Source organism: Podarcis liolepis (genome assembly GCF_965112155.1).
Source record: "Podarcis liolepis genome assembly, chromosome: 5".
NCBI classification, from domain to species: domain Eukaryota; kingdom Metazoa; phylum Chordata; class Lepidosauria; order Squamata; family Lacertidae; genus Podarcis; species Podarcis liolepis.
This window is the reverse complement of record NC_139556.1, coordinates 88,415,393-88,437,818: the sequence shown is the minus strand read 5'-3', so window position 1 is coordinate 88,437,818 and position 22,426 is coordinate 88,415,393. Positions and strand designations below refer to the sequence as shown.

The following is a 22,426-nucleotide window of genomic DNA, read 5'->3' as shown; positions in this document are numbered from 1 at the left end:
CGGCTCAGGGAATCGGGAGACACGCCCCCCCCCAGAACAGGGCAGGGAGGGAGAAGAGGGGAGCTTGTTCCACCTGGAAGGCAGAAATGTTTGCACTGATTAAACCAGGCATAGGCAACCTTCGGCCTCCAGATGTTTTGGATTACAGTTCCCATCATCCCTGGCCACTGGTCCTGTTACCTAGGGATCATGGGAGTTGTAGGCCAAAACATCTGGAGGGCCGAAGGTTGCCCATGCCTGGATTAAGCAATCTTGTTAGCAGCTCACCGTTGAATTCCAACCTGCATGTTTTATCAGACATACATAACAGCCTTTAAACGTGATCCACAGAAAACTGCTATTCTAAAACAATAGGAGACCATATGTGGTCCATCTGTAGAAGCTGATGAACACGCTGACTACTAATTGGAATTTGCATTATGGGACCTGAAAGCTTTTTAAGGCAGAGATTCTCTCATTTTGATATGGTGAAACTTTGCCAAGTAAAAAATAATATTAATTCAATTGTTCAAGCTTCTCCAAATGTAATGAAGACTTGTGGAACTGACACTTTTGCAAGCGCCACATAATGTCCATTCTGCACTTGCAAAGAATTGATCCTTCAGTGTGCTCTTAAAGAAGCTCTTAAATGTCTCAGGTAGAGGCCTTTCCTCGTCTTGCTAACTTACAGGTCCTTCAGAAATGGTAAGATTGACAGGATCCAACCAAAGAGTCCCCAGCAGTGCAAGGATTTCCACTTGTGCAATGGAACAACACCCCCCACTCCTCCTCGTGCACCCCCTAAATCTGTTTTGGGAGTTTCCCCAAGCCCTCCGGAGCAGATTCGGGGAGGGCACAAGCCACACGGAGGAGAGGGGGGAGGAAGTTCTGTTGCACAAGAGGAAATCCTTGCTTATAGAAGTCATTTGTTGGATGCCACCCAAGGTCTCCCAGTGCCAAGGTCAACTCTTGAGTCTGGCCTTCCTAAAGGTTACCAGAGCATAGATGACAGAAGTTAGGCTGTCCCTGTCCAGACAAGGGGCACAGCTGGGCCACTAGCGGAAGCTGATGGAAGTCACTCTGCACCATCGAGGCCACCTGAGCCTAAAGTGACAGCAAAGGGTCCAGATGTACGCCCAAACTACATACCCACTCCTTCAGAGGGAGTGTAGCTCCATCAACAGCAAGCAATCTCCCATCCATCTGGTCAAGGGAATGGCCTACTAACAGTGACGCCATCTTATCTGGACTACAGGAAGGTTGTACAAACCCAATTTGTTTTAGGATGCCATGGGGTTAGCACCATTAAACAATTTTGTTCCTTCCTGAAGGTGCCGAGTCTACATGTTTACACCATTGAGTTGACACACGGGGAATTTACATGGCAGGTGAAAAGGAAATTCAAGCACTTCCAAGAGTTTCACAGGGAACTGCTTCGGTACAAAGCTTTCATTCGGATCCCCATCCCTACAAGAAGGTAACAACGGCGCAAGGGCCTTTCTAGGCCATGATTTGCTTGTGGTGGAATTTCCTCATGGTATTTTAGGTCTCACAGGACATAAGAGCCATTTCCAGAAAACGAATGGAATACCTTGAACGTTTAGCGCTCATTTCCGTGTGATTTGATTCCAGAAAAAAACACAAAACTGTTTGCAGCCCCTTTAACCCTAAAAATCACGGGAGTAAAAAGTGACAAATTTGGAGGAACCAAAGTACAAATGTTTGGAATGGATGGCTGAGTAGTGACATCGCCCAGTGACGTTCTTCGTTGTGTCACGTATGAATGAAATTTAGCACTACATGCTAGTATACTTATTGAAAAGCCACAATTCCATAACACAGCAGGTCCTGGAGAGTAGAAGGAACATTAGAAAATGGGACACAAGCACTAGCATTATAATCAGGAAAACGAACGCAATATTCCTCATGTCCATGCATCTATGAATAGATGGCTTATATCCAGAGGCACTTTATGAGCACAGCTACACCATATGTTTAAAGCATGCCCATAGCTCATTTTAGCAGTCATGGAAACCCCTGGGAAACTGTAGTTTGCTAATGAAGCTGGGAATTGTTGCTCTGTGGGGTCTGCAGCCTTAACAAACTGCAGTGGTATAAGAATGCTTTCAATGTGGCCTCTTTACCTTAACATGTGAGATTCTGTTCTCCTGCATGGTGGGCAGAATACATGAACATTGTAAAAATTTGAAAACCAATAAAAAAGATTTGGCAAAAAAATCCCCCCAGACGACTGGCAGAATCCGAGACCAGGGAGAAGAGTCGGTGGAAGAAGACTGGAGGAAATTTAAGACTTATTTACAGAAACATTGCAAAATTTTTGAATGTTGATGACATTGAAATGAATCGAAGGGGTTCTAGCAACAAGGTAAAATGTAAGAGGGGATTGATAAATAGACAAATTGAATTGGAATGAATTTGCTGAACCAACTTTAAAAAAGGGATACAAAAAAGGGAGGCGTGAGGAAGTCAAGAAAATAAGTTAACTAAAGATGAGTTTAAAAAGAGGGAGTTTTTTTCTTTATGTGTTCTTCTTTTTTTTCTTTTTTTTCTTTTTTGTGCTTAATGTTTGTATTTTTGTATTTTGACTTTGTATTTTTCTGTTTTTGTATTCTTTCTGAATTTTTTCACTGATAAAACTTAATAAAATATTAAATAAATAAAAAAATTCCCCCAGACAACCCAATCATTGTATTTTTCAGACACACGGTCCGAAGGCAGACCATCAAAAGGGGAGAGGCGAGGCAAATGCCAAACTTACCGCGCACCTCTGACAATATGGCTAGAGAAGAACACCTGTCCAGCAGAAGAGTAAGTATCCTTCCTCTTGTGGATTGTCTTCAACCCTATTCCAAGCCCTTCTCTCAGGCCCTGGGGACTCTCCCTTAATCACACACCCTTTCCCCAGGCCACGAACCCTCTCTGGCTCTGCTTCACAACTCAAGTGTTTCTGCCTGGCTGGAATTTGCCCTTGAACTTTGATGATGCTTCTTGCTTGGTCTGGATGAAAGACAGAGGGGAGTGTGAGTTTGTGTCAGGAACTGGCTGGATACTGATGACTGAGCCCCGGGAGAAAGCTGGTTGGAGACTGACTTTGAAGAAGGGATCCATGATCTGGGGGAGCCTGTTACAGCCAGGAGAAGAGAGTCAGAGGCAGGAGAAGCTTTAGGATTGGAGAGGGAAGAACCAGGTGCAGGAGGAGGGAGAGAGGGGTCAGGCTGGCTTCCACACCTCCTCCTCCTCTCCCCGTCTCTCCTGCTCCACTGTCTCCCAGGACCAGTAGAGGGGTGAAGAGGGAGGAACAGAAGGTTACCTGCAGGCGTAGTCTTCGGCTCACTGTGCACAGCTTGGAGGGGGGAGATACATAAGTTGAAGTCGGGTGCAGGGCCTCTCTGTTGCGGCAGCTGCCTCTTTGGGTGCACATCTCGGAGTAGCTGAGAGATGTAGGACTGATGGACATGCCTTTTCCTAACATGTAAGTGTGCTTTTTGACAATAGTTAGTTCCTTCCTTGCCTGGCAGTGCTGTGACAGTTTGTGTAGAAGCCAACTTGCAGCACACGGGTACAATTTGCATTCATTGTCCTACCCAGTCCACCACTCACATGTGGGAATGTGGCTTTCAGGATGATAAATGTGCACTACCCCTGCCTGGCCTATTGATATTGACTTAAACTTATTGATATTAACAGCTGACCATCCCTAGCTTGACCCGAGTGGCGCCTTGGACAACAGAATGGGATTTTGCAGTAACAACAGATGTGCAGTGCTAACTCCCCAAGTCGATGACTGGTGTGTGAGTGTATGTGTGTAGGTTCTTCTCTGCCAGCATCCAGCAGCCAAGAGGAGTGTTACTGGGGGTGCCCCACTGCAGTAGAGGCCCTAAGTACCTCCTAGCAATTCTGCCATCAGCGTATCAGGGCACAGATAGGGCACTGATGGCTTTGGATGCAAGGAGGGTGCTGTTATTGTTGTTGTTTAGTCGTTTAGTCGTGTCCAACTCTTCATTACCCCATGGACCAGAGCACGCCAGGCACTCCTGTCTTCCACTGCCTCCCGCAGTTTGGTCAGACTCATGTTTGTAGCTTCGAGAACACTGTCCAACCATCTCGTCCTCTGCCGTCCCCTTCTCCTTGTGCCCTCAATCTTTCCCAACATCAGGGTCTTTTCCAGGGAGTCTTCTCTTCTCATGAGGTGGCCAAAGTATTGGAGCCTCAGCTTCACGATCTGTTCTTCCAGTGAGCACTCAGGGCTGATTTCCTTAAGAATGGATGTGTTTGATCTTCTTGCAGTTCATGGGACTCTCAAGAGTCTCCTCCAGCACCATAATTCAAAAGCATCAATTCTTCGGCGATCAGCCTTCTTTATGGTCCAGCTCTCACTTCCATACATCACTAAAAAGTGATAGTGGAGAGTTTTGACCAAATGTGATCCACCTGGAGCAGGAACCGGCAAGCCACTCCAGTATCCCTGCCAAGAAAACTTCATGGACAAAGACAAAAGGAGGGTGCTAGCAAGGAGAAAAGGGAAAGGAAGCCGTTGCCCCACTTTCCGCTCTGGCCAGCATGAGTTGGCTGGGCTTTGGATGCAATTTTGGCTCCTGTCCTGATTCTCCCAGACCCCAGTTAAGTTCAGATCGCTCTGGCTGTCGATGCTCTTGTAGTCGAACAGGCAGAAAGAGACAAATCCAGGAGGAAGCACGACAAATATGGGTTAGACACAAGCATCGCCCACCTACAGTTTCTCACTGCAAGCAAACTGTTGCTGGCAGTGGAGGATTTGTGAAAACGCGAACCTTTCAGGTGCGAACCTGCCCATAGTCTTGTGCGCAACACTTAAACATGCTTCTTGTTTTGCATCCATTGTGTTCACCATGAATAAATGCAGTCAGGCGGGTTAGCTGCATTGTGTGGAAGGAGTGGAGTGAGTGACGGATTCGTGGGATGGAGATCCTTGCTGATAATCCATACTAGACAACTGTAAAAGATGCTCTGGCGTTCCTGAATTCTCTGCGCTGTTTTCCTTTTCCTTTTCTGCACATGTCAAGTTTCTAGTCATTCCACGTAACACTTGCCCTGGCGCCTGGGATCTCTTTCTCTTTCCTTTCCCCTTCATTCGTTCGACACCTGCTATTAATCATTCCTCTCCCTTTCCTTCTTCCACTCCTGCCCCCTTTTTCTCATGATGGAGAGCAACAGCTAGGTTCAGGTTGCTAGTTCAAATGGAGACTTGCTTGTTTGTACTGCTTGGACTTTTCTGATTCTGAAAAGCAATGATAAGCCAAGTAAGAAATGAGATGCAGTAGAGTATTTTGCGTTTGCCTTGCAGAAACAACTGGAAGATTACTTAACAAACCTCCTAAAAATGCCGTTGTACAGAAACTATCACGGAACGGTAAGTGATGAACCGTGACATGCGCCTCTTCCCTTTGCTTTTGTTTGCTAAGTTTATTTATTTTATTATTTATTTCATATTGTTTGTATGCTGCTTGATTGTAGAAAAACAACAACAACAACTCAGAGCTGTTTACAAAAGTTCTTCCAGGGTCACACAGCAGTTGCACACGCAGCCTGAGGTGCTGCTCGGTTAAAAAAAAGAAGAAGAAGTCTTAGCCAATTAGTTGTATCGGTTTCAGTGTATTTAATTTATTTTTAATTGGTTTCAATCTGCATAAATTTTTCTTATCAATAGAAATCGTATATTGCTTTTGGTTACAGAAGATGCATGGAAGGCAGAGCTATAGTAGCTAATATGGTGCCCTCCAGAAGTTGCTGACTACAACTCCCATCATCCCATGGCTGGGGTCATGGGAGTTGTAGTCCACAACATTGAACAACGCCACATTCTCTGCACTCACCTGATGTATAGGTTGCGCTAGGAGCCATCACAGAAGAGGTAGAGTGGTACCTTGGTTCTCAAACTTAATCCGTTTCAGAACTCCGTTCCAAAACCAAAGCGTTCCAAAACCAAGGCGCGCTTTCCCATAGAAAGTAATGCAAAATGGATTAATCCGTTCAAAACTTTTAAAAACAACCCCTAAAACAGCAATTTAACATGAATTTTACTATCTAACGAGACCATTGAAAGCAGTAAACAATGTACTGCAGTCACACAATCAATCAATCAATCAATCAATCAATCAATAGCTGAACTAGGTTCTACATAGTCACAAAAACAAAACAAAAAAGAGCCACAAAAATGCAAAATAAATAGCAAAAACAGATAGATCTCAGTGTAACACTCAAAACGGAAGTGTGGCCCTCAAAACAAAGCACATTCGTCTTCCAAAAAAAGTTCGCAAACCGGAACACATACTTCCGGATTTGCTGTGTTTGGCTTCCAAGTTGTTTGAGTACCAAGGCGTTTGAGAGCCAAGGTACCACTGTATTCCCTTCTGCGTGAAATGAAAAGAGAATACCTTTTGCTGTCTACAGATTTTTGTAAATATTAAGATTAAATATAAATAACACAAGTAAATGTTTTTTTAAAGTGTGCTTCCGGATAAATCTTTTTTTATATATTTTTTTGAGAATCAGAACATGCCTAACTGATTAATATATCTGATTCATTTACTAAAGACTGCAGTTATACAAGTCATCCAAGTACACTTCTAGGGATGCACTCCAGGATCTCTTTCCATGTTGCACAGGATACTTGGAGCGGGACAGATTTTAGACCCTGTGCAAGCATAAACTTAACCATAGTTTGTTTTCCCTAACTATGAATGAGCATGAACATCTGCACTTAGCCAGCCTTGATAAAGGCAGCTTCCCACCTCTTAAAGTTCTCTGTTTTCAAGGCAAATAAGAGCCCTTCCTCGTGTTTCCTGATAACTGCTCTCTGAGAGTAGGTCTTAGCTTGGCAGACTAAACCATGGTTCCACCAAACTGCATACAAAATGTGCATATTAAGAGAAATTAGCACTAGAATGCTGATTAATCTTCATGAGGGCTTTTTAAAAAATCACAGGCATATGTAGAAATGTGAAGAGGCTGAAGATTGGAAAAATTGGGAGAAACCAAGTTGACAGATCTGCCCATCCCTACATGGTAAAGGGTTGTTTACGTTCTATGCTGGTGATCTTCCCAGAAACATCTGTCTGGCAACTGAAATCCCTTTGAAAGGTTTCCTAGGAAGCGATTCATAAATCGAATGAAATAAATGAATAGTTTTAAAGCAATTGCAGGACTCGATGGACCCTTGACCCAGTGGAGCTCTTATATTCCTAGCAGAGTTATTGCAACAAGTCTGCAGTATATGTAGGCTTTGATTAGCATGCATGTGTAATAATATAATTACCTTTTGCTCTTAGAAGCAATGCTATGCCAACTTGGCACCCATAAATGTTGAGTCATTGGAGAAGCTTAAAGTACATAATGCTTTGTCTAAAATTCTGCTCTTGTGTGTGCTGCCACACAGAGACAGCCAAACCTCCCTCTTTAGATCTGGCAATGTTTTTCAAGGGTCATGCATTGTGTGGGGAATATTTCTCTAACGCATCTTAAATGAAGGCTAGTCCTGGTAGCAGAGATGAATTAAAATACGTGAAGGAGGTCATTTCAGGCCAGAGTCTACTGGCCTCTTTTTGTTTTGACTCGTGAGACACAGGCTCTCTCCTGCTATCACTCATTTGCAGAAAGACACACACAAACAACACACACACACAAACAACACACACACAGAGAGAGAGAACATTGCCTTGTTTTTCCTGTGATATTAGATTTAGTTTCATCCTGGGATAGCTCAGTCGGTAGAGCGTAAGACTCTTAATCTCAGGTTTGTGGGTTTGAGCCCCATGTTGGGAAAAAGATTCCTGAATCACAAGGGGTTGGACCAGATGAAGGAGCATCTCCACCCCCATCGCTCTACCCGGACACTGAGGTCTAGCTCCGAGGGCCTTCTGGCGGTTCCCTCACTGCGAGAAGCTAAGTTACAGGGAACCAGGCAGAAGGCCTTCTTGGTAGTGGCGCCCTCCCACCAGATGTCAAAGAGAACAACAACTACCAGACTTTTAGAAGACATCTGAAGGCAGCCCTGTTTAGGGAAGCTTTTAATGTTTGATGTATTACAGTATTCTAATTTTTTTTGGAAGCCGCCCAGAGTGGATGGGCGGGGTATAATTAATAAATTATTATTATTATTATTATTATTATTAAAGGGGGGCTAAATTCTCCATGGTTTCAAAAGTAGCTTACTGTGTGCGCCACGGCAGGCAGTTCCTAATGTTTTCAAAATAGAAGCTGAAAACAAAACTGAAGCTTCCTAGAACTAGAGAGGTGGTTCTTTGGGTTCTGACCATACAATATTAACTCTAGCAGCCTCATACCCGGCATTGCTCAGGAATTCTGAGAAACCGAAAGAATCAGTGCAGTTTTGTAAGGTTCAGCCCACTATCTTGATTCAAAATGGCACCCAACTGTATCCAAGCACAGATCCAAAATGTGTTTCTTGGTCTCGGGAACCATCATGCAGAATGTGGTTTCGACATCTTAAGAAGTAGCAAACAAACAAGCAGCTTTCAAAAATATACCGTAGGTGCTACAAGAGCTACCATATTTGTTTCCCACGTAAATGGAACATAAAAGAAATAGCTGCCAGAAAACGAGGCCTGCTGCTGGTGCCACATTGCATCAAGTTTTCCTTCAGTTTTGGCTTATGAGAATCTGACTTGTGCGGTCAATGGGCACAAAAGGTCCATTGGGTTTATCTGCACCTAACAGCTGTCACTTTGCTGTTTGTTTGTTTGTTTGTTTGTTTGTTTGTTTGTTTGTTTGCTTGCTTGCATTGCATTATCCCTTCTCCCTTCAGTTGATCCCTCCTCGATGTTCTTTTGATGCAACAATAGGCATTGATACCAAATCCTTCACATTCCTCTGCTGCATAGCTAGGCTATTCCTGCCACAGATAATTCAGAAACCTGAGTGGGTTATTGGGCCTTTCTGAGGACAGCTGGGAGAGGGTCAAATTTCAAGCACAGACACAGAGGATGTAGTTATCCTCTCTATATGTCATTTCTTGTTGATGGAAACCTGCAGGTTTTAAAGGCATCCTGTGTTGCTCTTAATGATGACTCGGGTAACATTCACAATTTGAGTGACCTGAAAATCGGCAGAAACAGAGCCTTACTTTAAATAAATGCCTAAGGCAGTTAGGGATGAGTGAATCTGTCTGATTCTCCCTGATTCTCATTTTTGAAATCTTAGCTTCAGTCCTCCATATTTCCACATTGGTTTGCAATTAAAAATAAATAAATCATGAAAATTCATCTGCATTTCAGTGCACACTTCTCTGAAAAATGGTTTAATGCAATTTTGCATAATATACATATTTTTGCCAAGTAATTTTCCCTAATAGAATGCTTTTTCGTTAGCTATTGTATTAATATATATGAATTTTAAGGCACGTTTTATCCTTGTATATGCATTTTTGTACACCTTACTTATCTGGGGAACTGTATTGCAAAATTCAGAGACGTACCAGTTTTGAAGGATGACTGTGCTTCAATTTGCATATTGTTTTGACAAATCTGAATTAGGTAGATTCATTTTTCAGGGTGAGCTCAGTCAAAATTCTCCCAAATCCCCGATGGCAGCCATAAAAAAAAAATCACACACACATACATACATCTTTTTCATTTTACTAAATGAACAAAGTAATGTGCTAAAGATAAAACGCAAGATTTTAATGATGATAACACTGATGACTCTTAGCACAAGTTACTTTTCTCAATCACTGCTGTGAGAGAGAAAATAAAATATTGTGGTTTCAACTTCCCGATACCAAACCACACTTCTTCTATCCTAGTACTGAGACGTGGGCACCCAGTGCATTATTAAAATGACCACTAACCTCAGATTATGGAAAAAGATTAACCTTGTTTGTTTTTAAGAGCTAATGCACTTTAACATTCGTTATGTAAGGTTTTCGCCAAACGCAAAAATTCATGTATACAAAAAATGCTGCACAATGTCCGGAGATCCATACAGTTACAGCATATTGTACATACCTTGTGGGGAGGAACTATAGCTCAGTGGTAGCACTTTACATGTAGAAGGTGCCAGGTTCAATCCCTGTCGCCTCTAGTTAAAGGGGTAAGGTAGTGGGAAAGACGTCTGCTGAGACCCTGGACAGCCAGGGCCAGTCAGGGTAGATAATATTGGCTCAATGTTCTGACCCGGCATGCATTCATCTCTGCTACAGAAGACACTGTTGGCGCTGCCTTCATTGGAATCTCCAGTTCAGAATGCAATGTGTGCTTGGATTCATGAGGCAAATCCAGATGTACAGGGGTGAGGTTCAAAAAGTATTTACATGGTGCTTAGAGAATAACTTGCACCTAAATATTAGCAAGGACGCGGGTGGCGCTGTGGGTTAAACCACAGAGCCTAGGACTTGCCGATCAGAAGGTTCGCGGTTCGAATCCCCGCGACGGGGTGAGCTCCCGTTGTTTGGTCCCTGCTCCTGCCAACCTAGCAGTTCGAAAGCATGTCAAAGTGCAAGTAGATAAATAGGTACTGCTCTGGCGGGAAGTTAAACGGCGTTTCCGTGTGCTGCTCTGGTTCACCAGAAGCGGCTTAGTCATGCTGGCCATATGACCTGGAAGCTGTACGCCGGCTCCCTCAGCCAATAAAGCGAGATGAGCTCCGCAACCCCACAGTCGGTCACGACTGGACCTAATGGTCAGGGGTCCCTTTACCTTTATCTTTAAATATTAGCAAGACAACGGAGATGGTGTTGGACTTTCGGAGGAAGAGAGGGGAACTAGCCCCGTTGTATATCGGGAGGGTTGTATGGAGAGAGTCTCTTCCTTTAAATACCTTAGTGAAGACCTCACTTGGAAAAACAATATAACTCAGGTGGTTAGGAAGGCCCAGCAGAGACTCCATTTCCTCAGGGTCTTGCGAAATAACAATGTTAAACAACAGTTGATGACTTCCTTCTACCGGTCCACAATAGAAAGTGTCCTCTCATACTGTATCACAGTGTGGTACGTTGGCTTGACAGCCACGGACAGAAAGTCTTTACAGAGGGTGGTGAACACAGCACATGATATCATGGGCTGTCCCCTGAGCCCGCTAGATGACATCGCAAGGGATTGTAGCATTTGGAGAGCGAGAAAAAATATCAGGGACGATTCACACCCCAGCCAGCACCTTTTTAATCTTCTACCTTTGGGCAGGAGATATAGAAGTATAATCAGTCGTACCAACAGGCTAAAAAACAGTTTTCGTCTGTGGGCTTTTAGGCTGCTGAACGGAAAATAATATAGTGCAACTGACCTTCGGGGTTGGTGTGTTGTGTGACAAGCACACAGAGTGCAATGAGATTGAGTGTTTTTTGGGGGGGGAGGCTCGGTTAATTCCATTGTACACAGGTTGTACATTGACAATAAAGGTATTATTATTATTATTATTATTATTATTATTATTATTATTATTGCCAGGCCATTGTTAGTCTGAGGTAGAATAAGGATGGGTTCAAAGGCAAAGCCCGTACAGACTTCTTATCCCCATCACAAACCCACAGGGTAGTGGTGGTGGTAAGGAAACAGCCACCTTTGAGTGTGGGTCCTGTACCCCCCCCCAAAAAAGGGCCCCAAACCTTCAACTATTTTCTGGACTTTTGCATTCAGATAATAGGTGTCCTTTTTACATTTTCAGCTGGAATTCCTTGGTGTAAGTCAGCTGTCATTTATCCATGATCTTGGACCGAAGGGCATGTAAGTTTCGTTGTTTCCTTGCTTCTAAAACATATATCCTGCCCTTTGCCCATAGATCAAGTGGAGGCCTCTTTCTCAAGACTGTGCCTGCAAAAGTTTCGGGGCACATGTGTTCCCCCCCTCCAGACAGCAAGCATGCGGTAACACTGGGGAAGCATTGCAGAGCAGCTAATCAATCAAAATGATGTGCAGACAGCCCAGTACTACCATTGTACAGGGACATGTTGCATAATACGCATGCAAAAATGCAAACAAACCCCAGTCTGGAGGGGCCCTTCGACTAGGAAGCTGTTCACCTGAACAAACAGGAATACATTAAAGGCAAGCCCTTTATGGAAATTGTTAGGAAATGGAATCCCCTATTGGAGATCATTTCTGGTATGTAAAATGGGATTGCATCAAAGTCTTCTTGTATGACTGTAATCTGGCTCAAAAGACTTCAGTAGTGGTGAGACAGGTTTTGCATATAGACTTCTCTTCACAACAGGTTGCGAACTATTGCTTCTTCCAAATGCTTGCTAAAGCAATGTTTCCTCTCTCTGCTCTTTGCTTTCAGAGAGGGCATGATTATGAAAAGGTCTGGAGGACATAGAATACCTGGTTTGAATTGCTGTGGGCAAGGACAGCTGTGCTACCGGTGGTCAAAGAGGTACTTTTATAAAAATTGACTTTTCAGGTTTGTACAGCAGGGTGGGAAAGTATTTTTCCAGCTTTATGCCAAAACTTTGGGCTCCAGTTGTGTATAATGCTGAGCCTAACTATGGTTTAACATGGATGAGAAAGCATGCTTGGGCACATTTAGAAAATTGTAGCTACTTCACTCTTGCCCTGGTCCCACTGCCGCCATGACACCAGGAGCTAAACCATGGCTTGGCTTAGCAATACATTCAAGTCTAGACTTGTGGTTTGTCTCCCCTAAACAAACCATGAACGGTGAGACAAACCATGAGCCCAGATTGAGATGCAAGCCATATAATGAGAAGCCCAACAATGTCTTCATCATTCCCAGTAGCATGGCAGCAGGAGTGAAGTGGCCTCGATTTTCCAAGCGTGCACCGGCATGTTTTCTCATTTACGCTAAGCCATAGTTTTGCTTAGGATTTACATGCAAATCAAGCTGACGACAGCAGAAAGAATTGCTTAAGAAAAAATTTACCTGCAGGTACTACAACTAATCTATGATCTTACACCTAGTTTAGCATCCAGCAGGATCTCATACATCTCCAGTTTTCTAAACTAAACCCCAAATGTAACCTGTAATGTAAACATAGGGGAGTTGATCCAACAGCTTGGTTATTTTGGTTGCCCTTTTCTGAACCTCTCCCCGTTCTTTCTGAGCTGCAGCAACCAGAATTGGGCCACACTTTCCCAAGTAAAGAATCCTTTTTGCTATACCCTGGTTAAAATTGAGTACATCTTCTAGCAATCAGATAAATTGCTTTAGGATAGAAAACTGTCCATTAGGACAGTTGAAAGCTGGGGCTGTCTTTTAAAGAGCAAGAATGAGGAGTTTGATTTGAGAGAAGGTGCATTAGTAGTTACTGGAGTGAATCAATAAAAGGTCTGTGTGAGTCAGGTCTTGGCTGCACACTGAGATCACCTGTTGAATTAAGATCAATTTGTATACTGTTGCTAATGCTCCCGAGATTCAGTTTTTGCAGGTTTTTGGGACCTGCTCAGAAAACACTCCTGTCTAAACAAACTATTTTATAGGCAGGCTTATGTCTTACGCATCCAGTTGAACTGTCATACTTTTAACTTTCGGCAGTTTGTGTTTCTAATGTGTGTGGGGGTGGGGGCTTTGAGTATGAATATTAAGTACTGAACAGAACAATCCTATGCCTGCTTATTTGAAAGTTATTTTTGGTAATTAATTCTTCCAAAGAGTGCTGCCTTAGTAGCCTTTGAGTGCTTTTTAGACAAATGTATGTAGTTGGATTCAGACTTAGTCTTGTTCGTTTCAGTGAGTCCACACTATATCTGATTAAATCTGGATCCAACCCAATAGTAGCAGTACCCTCGATTTGGCTGGCTTTAAGATATTTTCCCATTCTAGATTCAGTCTGATGCTATCAGCCTGTCTTCCCCTTTCCCCCCGTCCCTGTGGTACAGTGGTACCTCAGATTAAGTACTTAATTCGTTCCGGAGGTCCGTACTTAACCTGAAACTGTTCTTAACCTGAAGCACCACTTTAGCTAATGGGGCCTCCTGCTGCTGCCGCACCACCGGAGCCCGATTTCTGTTCTCATCCTGAAGCAAAGTTCTTAACCTGAAGCACTATTTCTGGATTTGCGGAGTCTGTAACCTGAAGCGTATGTAACCAGAAGCATATGTAACCTGAGGTACCACTGTATATTAATTGTGCCCCTTAAAATTTTCACCCTCTCAGGTTGCAATCTAAGCAAACTCTCTAAGGCGTGAATCCCACTGAACCCAGCTTAGCATTGTAGTGTCAAAAGACTCAACCTTAAGTCCACCTCTTCCTTGTTCAACAACAAAATTCTCTTAAGCCTGTTTCCCCTCTTCCTCCTTAAAAAAAATATTATTTCGTTATGCGCCAGAGGCAGATGTGAGACGACCTTGAGCGCCAACTCAGCAAAAGTGCATTGTGTTCCCTGCCTCATTGTCCCTTCCGAGAAGTACTGGACTGTCCTGAGGCATCTCACAAAAACTCGATTCAGTCTGCAATGAGAACACGATGCTGAGCTCTGGCCCTGGCCAGGCTGGGGTCAATGTTACACTCAAGTCATTGTCTCCACCAACTAGCTTTGCCACCAGAGAAATGACCTCAATTCCTCATGTTATGGGGCATCCGATGTCTGGCTCAACTCCCGTCAAGGGGAAGGCAGAGGCGAATCCCTGGCAGATATGCCAAATAGTAGAATCTCCCAAGGCCTAGTCTATCTAACTTACTGTGAGCAGCTTGACTTTGATGTGAGGTGGGGTGGAGCCCCTCGCTTAACTGAGGGGAAGCCCCAACTTCCTCATCCTGTTTGGCAACACAGTTATAATATAATAATAATAAATTTTATTTATACCCCGCCATCCCCAGCCAAGACCGGGCTCAGGGCAGCTAACAACCAATAATAAAAACAAGTTGATTGAAATACAACTTAAAAAACAAGATTAAAATACAACATTAAAACATTGAAATGCAGCCTCATCACAGGAGGAGAAAGGAAAAAAGAAAGAAAGAGGGGGAGGGAGTCAAATTGATTCTAAGCCAAAGGCCAGGCGGAACAACTCTGTCTTTCAGGCCCTGCGGAAAGAAATCAGATCCCACAGGGCCTTGGTCTCATGAGGCAGAGCGTTCCACCAGCCCGGAGCCAGTGTTGAAAAGGCCCTGGCTCTGGTTGAGGCTAATCTAACTTCCTTAGGGTCTGGGACCACTAGGGTGTTGCTATTTATGGACCTTAAGGTCCTCCGTGGGGCAAACCAGGAGAGGCTGCCCCGTAGGTACAAGGGTCCTAGGCCGTGATGGGCTTTACAGGTCAAAAGCAGCACCTTAAATCTGATCCTGTACTCCACCAGGAGCCAGTGCAGCTGGAAAAGCACTGGGTGAATGTGCTCCCATGGCAGAGACCCCGTGAAGCAATGCAAGAGAGGGGAATGAGAGGGGTTGGCAGGTGTGCTTTGTACTCAGTTCCTGCTCCCAGGCTTTCCATCGTTGGCCGCTTCCTGGCATCTCCAGTTAGGGCTAGGAAGAAAGGCCTGTCTGAAACCCAGGAGAGCTGCTTCCAGCCAGTTGTAGGGGACTCAGTCCAAGGCAACTTCCTTAGTTCCTATGTCTCAGGTTCTCCACACAGGGCTGTGAGAGACCCCTGCTGGAAACAATGGACTACTGCTGCCAGTCAGTGTGGACAGTACTGAGCTATTTGGATCAATGAGCTGACGAAAGAACCTTCCTATATTCCTAAGCACAGTTTCCTTCCCCTTGGGGTAAATGCATGCATTCCAAGAACGAAGCTTTGCAAAATGTGCATTTCAGTACACCAATTACGTGTGCCCATGCCCAGCTGGTAAAAATAGCTTTGAAGAGATTTTAGCTATAAATCAGCTCCTCCTCCCACAGTTCTTAGGAAGTGTATGTTGAAGAAAGTGATTGCCATCTCTCTCCCCACCCCACCCAGATTGGTGGCTGTTATGCTGCGGAGCCTGTTGCTTGGCAATTAAACCTTTCTCAAAGCATTGCAGTACAGTGGTGCCCTGCAAGACGAATGCCTCGCAAGACGGAAAACTCGCTAGACGAAAGAGTTTTCTGTTTTGGAGGTGCTTCGCAAAACGAATTTCCTATGGGCTTGCTTCGCAAGACGACAATGTCTTGCGAGTTCCTGCTGGGTTTTTTTCCTCCCCCCCTTTTTCTAAGCCGCTAAGCCGCTTATCAGCTGATCCGATCAGCAGATAAGCCGCTAATAGCGCTAATCCGCTAATCCGTCAATGGGCTTGCTTCGCAAGACGAAAAAACCGCTAGACGAAGAGAATCACAGAACGGATTCTTTTCGTCTTGCGAGGCACCACTGTACCCTTCCCATTAACTTTACTGGAATTAAGGAAGCATGCCTTTATATATAAACCATTTGGAATTCTGATTCACATGTGTCCCAGCCCTGTAGGGCTGGGCCTTAGGTGCTCACACAACAAGATAAATCGGGAGCTGGAAGTCACAAGCCAAGGGGACGGGAGTGAGGGCTGGTATTGTCAAGGCACAAATCCCAGACTAACCTGGAAGCCTCATTTATTTCTGGGTCGGGCAAGCCAGTGGCAGGTCTGCATGGGTCACTAGCCCAGGCTCCATATTGTGGCTTACCATGTTGGGCAGGATCACCCTGGCCACACACAGAGACAAAATCAAGGTGGTAGAATCCTGAGGTGGCAGAGTAGGGGCGAATGAAGGCATCATGACACCCGGGGCAGGGCATCGCTACGTAGGGTGCATGTGCAGCGTCTCTATGTACAATGCATGCGCCCTACGTAGTGACGCCGCACATGTGCTGAACATAGCAGTTTGCTGCCGGCGGTGCTCCAGCGCCGTACGGACGGTGCTGGGATCCCTCCTTCGCTGCTACAGCCGCGAATGGAGAATCCTCTACATGCAGCTGTAGCGGCGATGGAGGGATCCACTGCCATCTGTACGGTGCTTGAGCAACAAACTGCTATGTACAGTGCATGTACGGCGTTGTAATGTACAGCACATGCATGCAACGCCGCACATGTGCTGTACATAACGGTTTGCCACCTGCGCTGGGATCCTCTGCTCACGGCTGCAGCCACGAATGGAGGATTCTTCACATGTGGTGGCATGATGGCTGCTCGCGCCGCTGCAAGCCCCTGCAGGGTGCCTTCTTGTCACCCCCCCTCCCCGACACAAAAGAATGGCTGGGCTGCCCAGGTAAAGCAACCAGTAACCATTGTCAGGTATCCTGTGGTGTATTTCTGCTGTAGACCACCTCCTGTGATGTATGTATGATTTTTTGGGGGGTGGTCTTGAGGTACAGGGTGGGCAGTTTCAAAAATCTATATAAGGGCGGTCACACCATTGTTCTGGGTTCCTCCTCCCTCCTGCGTGTGGTTAGTGAGGACCATGTTGCAACAGTTTAATAAAGATCAGGCTTACTAGCTGCTTTGCTTCTCTATATTCTCTGGTTGGCCGTTGTTATTTTCTCCTACTGATAGGGAACCCACTTAAGGACTCTTATACGGCCTCTTCGATACCCCATAAGGGAAAAGGAGCAGTTTTTTCCTATAACACTAGAGATGGCGAAGATTGTACCCATGACTTTCTGTGTGCGGAGCAGATGTTCTGCCACCGAGCCACAGCCACTTGCGATTTCTGCAAACACATGTATTAAAAAACAATTAACCATATAAAAAAGCCTGATTAATTAGGGACAGTTTTGTAATTGATCACAAAGGGTTTTCGTTGATTTAGCTACCGATTCATGGGCTAAATGTTGAAGCCCTGATGAATATATGTAATTTTGTGTGTGTTTGTTTTGTATCACTTTCCTAGGTGGCTAGTAGTCAAGGACTCTTTTCTCTTGTACATGAAGCCAGACAGTGGAGCCATTTCCTTTGTCTTGCTGGTAGATAAAGAGTTCAGCATAAAGATTGGCAAGAAAGAGACAGAAACGAAACACGGGCTACGAATAGACAATCTCTCCAGGTGAGACCTTTTCACGCCACGGCTTGTGGTTAGGAATGTGGGAGAGATTCGATTCAGTTCACACTGAAAGGCAAACTTTGCATCTCCTTTGCACCATTGAAACAATACAGCAAATTGAAACACAGCCATTCTTTGAAGTTCACACTTCTCAAGATTGGGATTCAGTTACACACCCACATAATGTGTGCAAAAAAAAAGAAAAAGGGTATATGCTAGGATAAAAGTGTAAGCACACACACGTATATATATTAAAAGTAATGTATGCAAATGAATTAGGAGAAATTGTTTTGCAAGAATGTTTATATTAGGCAAAATTGCATGGGTATTTGTGAGGCAAAATTCACACTAAAATGCTGTGGGGAGGGAAATGCAGACTGACATAGAAACACGGAGAACTGAACTTAATCCTGGGAAAACAAAAAATAAAGAAGCCATAGTTGGGATATTTGCCCAACTCCCTATTCGTGACACTCTTCATTATTCACCTGACTGAACAAGACTTGTCAAATATTGATAACCCATTGATACATAACCACTTGCTCGCTGTGCCATGGGCCTCCTTGGTAACTGTAAGAGCTGCTATATATAGCCCAGTCAAATTCAGCATTGTGCCATTTGTGGAGAAGGGTCTTAGTGCCTGTTAGCTAAACGAAGGTGGGCAGGGTAGTGTGAAGACCTTGCTATGGTACCTTCGGCCGCCATATTCGGGGCCAAGGAAGAATTTCTCTGGTAGACGAATTCCCTCACTTCCTGTCTCAGCACAGTCTACAAGGGAAAGGCTGTAGCTCAGTTGTAGAACATCTGCTTTGCATTCAGAAAGCCCTGGGCTCAGTCCCCAGAGTCTCCAGACAGTGGTTTGGAAAACAGCTGGTGCTGCAGAGGGGAGCAGATTTTGAGGGAAATGTCGAAAACGGCCCCACTGTGTTCGTTCATCCATCTACCTGCATGGATATGGGGCATTGCCTTTGGATCACCATCTCTATATAGTACCAGCTTCTGAAACAAAGCCACATACCTTGTTAAGCGATCATCAGTAAAATGAAAATAACCTGCTAGCCCAGTCAACATAAGAAAATCAGAACATGGCTGGATCAGACCAAAGGCTCATATATTCCAGCAGTCTATTCACACGGTGGCCAGTCAGATACCTATGGGAAATCTGCCAGCAGGACCTGAGTTCAGGAGCTTTGGCTCTCCTTGTGACTTTCAGTAACTAGTATTCAGAGAGATACTGCCTCCCAAATCAAGATTTTATTGTTTGGTCTTCCTTTTCTTTTCTTTTAAAGTGAACCGCCCTGAGACCTTCGGGTATAGGGCAGTAGAGAAATAAAATAAATAATAATAATAATAAATACGGTAATTTCCGCCCTCTCGTTGCATGGCTTTATTTCCCCCTTCCAGGTCACTGATTTTGAAGTGCAACAGCTACAGACATGCTCTCTGGTGGTGCCAAGGGATAGAAGAATTCATTCAGAAAAACGGCACTAACTTCCTCAAACATCACAGATTTGGCTCTTACGCAGCTGTCCAGGAGAACACCTTGGCAAAGTGGTAAGAGGAGGCTCACTGCTCTCATAGCTTTCCCCGGCGTGAGATGCAGTGAGGTGCAAAACCTGTTGACTGACTGCCTGTTCATGACACAGGAACCATACCATCTAAAAGGGGGGAAGGTGGCAATCTTGTTCTCTAAGCTAGTTTCTGTGGACTCCAGTATGCAAAGCCCCAAATGTGATGTAATTATACTGCGACGAATCTCTGCCTTTCAGCTTTTTGTGGGAAATTGGCCTTCCTGATGAAACTGTCTGCTACACCTTGATTAAGAGTTAGTAAATTGCCGAGCAAAATTCCCCCTCAAGCTACTGCTTGTCCAGTGGGAGTAAACATCCAGGAATTATGCAGCTGGAGTTTCAACTGGAGAAATGGAACTGCAGGGAAAGGATGTTTTTTAAAAAAAACAACAACACTCTGGTCCCAATCTATTGTGGCTGCTTTTATTTTATTACATTACTTTACATTACTTTACATTACTGTGATGGGATGATTAGCTGCTTGTGCGTAAAATCGTGGTCCCTCAGAGTTTGTGCAACTCCACAAACCTCTGTGTGTGACAGAGCTCCTCAAACATGTCTGCCCTAGTCACTTCCAGATTCCGACAGTGGTTGTTTTCGGAAGCGCTTCCAGCATAGAAGCTCCTTAACGGAAACACGTCTCCTGGACTCACGACGTGACAGCTTCCTGCGAGGAATGGGTCTCCCTATGGGAGCTTCTGACACCTCCCCGCTGTTCTCGCTGGACGTGTCCCTGAGCCCTCCCTCTTCCCTGCTAGTTCCTGCTTTAGCTGCTGCGTCTCTCTCCGCATTCATGAGACCTTCCTCCAGAGACCCATCTCTCCCCCTGCTGGCCCCTGCTTTCGCTGCTGACTCCCTCCCAGCCTCTGTGAGCCCTTCCACCACCTGTTCCTCCGATGGCAGTTCCCTGACATCCACCTCCCCTCCAGGGCCCCCTTCACCCCCGCCCATTCCCTCTCCTCTGGGCGGTGAGGAGGTAAAACCCCGAAAAGAATCCTCTTCATCTTCAGACGTCTCGAACATTTCCCTCCATCGGTCTCCGTTCCGGCTCGCTGAATCCTCCTCCTCCTCGGAATCAGTGAACCCCTCCAACTCTTCTTCTTCGTCGGTGGTGGCAAAGTATTCCCTCCGGAACCTCTCCACTGGCTGAGGTTTACGTGGGAACCTCTGATGAAAAGTTTCTATTAAAACCTCGTCATTGACATCCTCTGCCATGACCCAGGTGTTTTCCGACTCCGGTTCCCCTTCCCACGTTACCAAATACTCTACTTGATCTCCCTTCCACCTGGAATCGAGAACCTCCGCTACATGGTAGCTGTGTTCCCTCTCCTCCATTGCTGGTCCCCGAGTGACCCTCCCTTCTCTGTCCCCTTTATACGGTGACAGCAACGACCTGTGGAAAACTGGGTGCAGCTTCATGTGGTTCGGTAACCGAAGTCTGAAAGCCACTGGGTTGACCTGTTGCGTGACTTCAAATGGCCCCAGTCTTTTGGGTCTTAACTTCTTACAACCCCCTTTGAATGGTAACCCTTGGGTTGACAGCCACACCTGGTCCCCCACCCTGATGGTTTCACCTTCTCTTCTGTTTTTGTCTGCCTGCCTCTTATATTCCTCCTTGGCCCTGTCTAAGTTAAGTTGGAGCTGGCGATGGATCGCTTCCATTTCTTCTACGAACTGTTCGGCAGCTGGAACACTCCAGTTCTCCCCTTCCCCCCCTGGGAAAGCTCGGGGATGGCACCCGTAATTAGCCAAAAAGGGGCTCATCCCCGTGGACACGTTCTCCGCATTGTTGTAGGCAAATTCTGCCAACGCCAGCTTCTCCACCCAATCATTCTCTCTGTCATTCACATAACACCTCAAATATTGCTGGAGGATGCCATTGGCTCTTTCCGCCTGCCCGTTGGTTTCAGGGTGCCGGGCAGTTGAAAAATTGACCTCTACATGCAGTAAGCTCATGAGCTTCCTCCAGAACCTGGAAGTAAATTGTTTCCCTCGGTCTGAAACCACCCTCAAGGGGGCGCCATGCAACCTAAACACATTTTCTACATACAATTTAGTGGTTTCTTCTGCCGTGACCGCATGTGAGCAGGCTATAAAGTGGGCCATTTTGGTTAACAGGTCTACCACAACCATGATGGCTGTTTTCCCTCTGGACCTTGGCAGATCCGTCATGAAATCTATGGCCACTGTTTCCCATGGTCTTTCAGGTGTGGGTAGTGGTTCTAATAACCCTGCCGGTGCCTGCCTCTCCCCCTTGGCTCGCTGGCATTGGTCACACCCTCTCACATACTCCCGCACATCTTCCCTGACCTTGGGCCACCAAAATTCCCTGGTAACCAGCCACATGGTTTTGTGTTGCCCAAAATGCCCTGCTGTGGGGCTATCGTGCAGTTGCTTGAGTACCTTCTCCCTCAAATCACCTTCAGGTATATATAACGCTCCCTTGTAATACAACGCCCCGTTTCTCTCCTCAAAACCCCCGGGTTTGTCTCCCTCCCTCCTGAGACCCCTGAGTTTGTCCTGGGCGTATTCATCATGCACCGTTCCCTCTACCAGTTCCCTTTGCCCCACCAATGCCGCTCCACACACCCAGCGGTCCTCTGGAATGACATGTGTTTCTTCGGGTGCTCCCTCCCCCTCCAAATATTCAGGTTTGCGTGAGAGAGCGTCTGCCCTAACGTTCTCTGGGCCTGGCGCGTAACAAATCTCAAAGTTAAATTTGGAGAACTCCTGGGCCCATCTCAACTGCCGTTGGTTGAGCACTCGCGCAGTTCTCCAATACTCTAGGTTCTTATGGTCAGTGCACACTTGCACCTTATGTTGTGCACCAATTAGCAGGTGCCTCCATCTCCGGAAAGCCTCATGAATAGCAAGAAGTTCTCGGTCGTACACCGTGTAGTTCCTCTCGGATTTGTTCAGCTTTCGCGAAAAAAAGGCACACGGTCTCCACTCTGACTCCTCCTTCCCTGGCTGCAGAAGAA

At 45.4% G+C, this 22,426-nt stretch overlaps 1 protein-coding gene across 2 annotated transcripts in view; it reads left to right on the top strand.

Annotated features, from left to right (window-relative positions):
• PLD1 (phospholipase D1) overlaps window positions 1-22,426 on the top strand; it is a 130,186-nt gene that overhangs the window by 63,255 nt on the left and 44,505 nt on the right. For both annotated transcript variants that reach the window (XM_083503968.1, XM_083503967.1), the window contains exons 4-10: window positions 1,311-1,456; window positions 2,700-2,808; window positions 5,324-5,389; window positions 11,656-11,714; window positions 12,271-12,363; window positions 17,725-17,877; window positions 19,279-19,428. In XM_083503968.1, coding sequence (XP_083360094.1) covers window positions 1,311-1,456; window positions 2,700-2,808; window positions 5,324-5,389; window positions 11,656-11,714; window positions 12,271-12,363; window positions 17,725-17,877; window positions 19,279-19,428 — 776 coding nt within the window. The remainder of the gene's footprint in view (window positions 1-1,310; window positions 1,457-2,699; window positions 2,809-5,323; window positions 5,390-11,655; window positions 11,715-12,270; window positions 12,364-17,724; window positions 17,878-19,278; window positions 19,429-22,426) is intronic.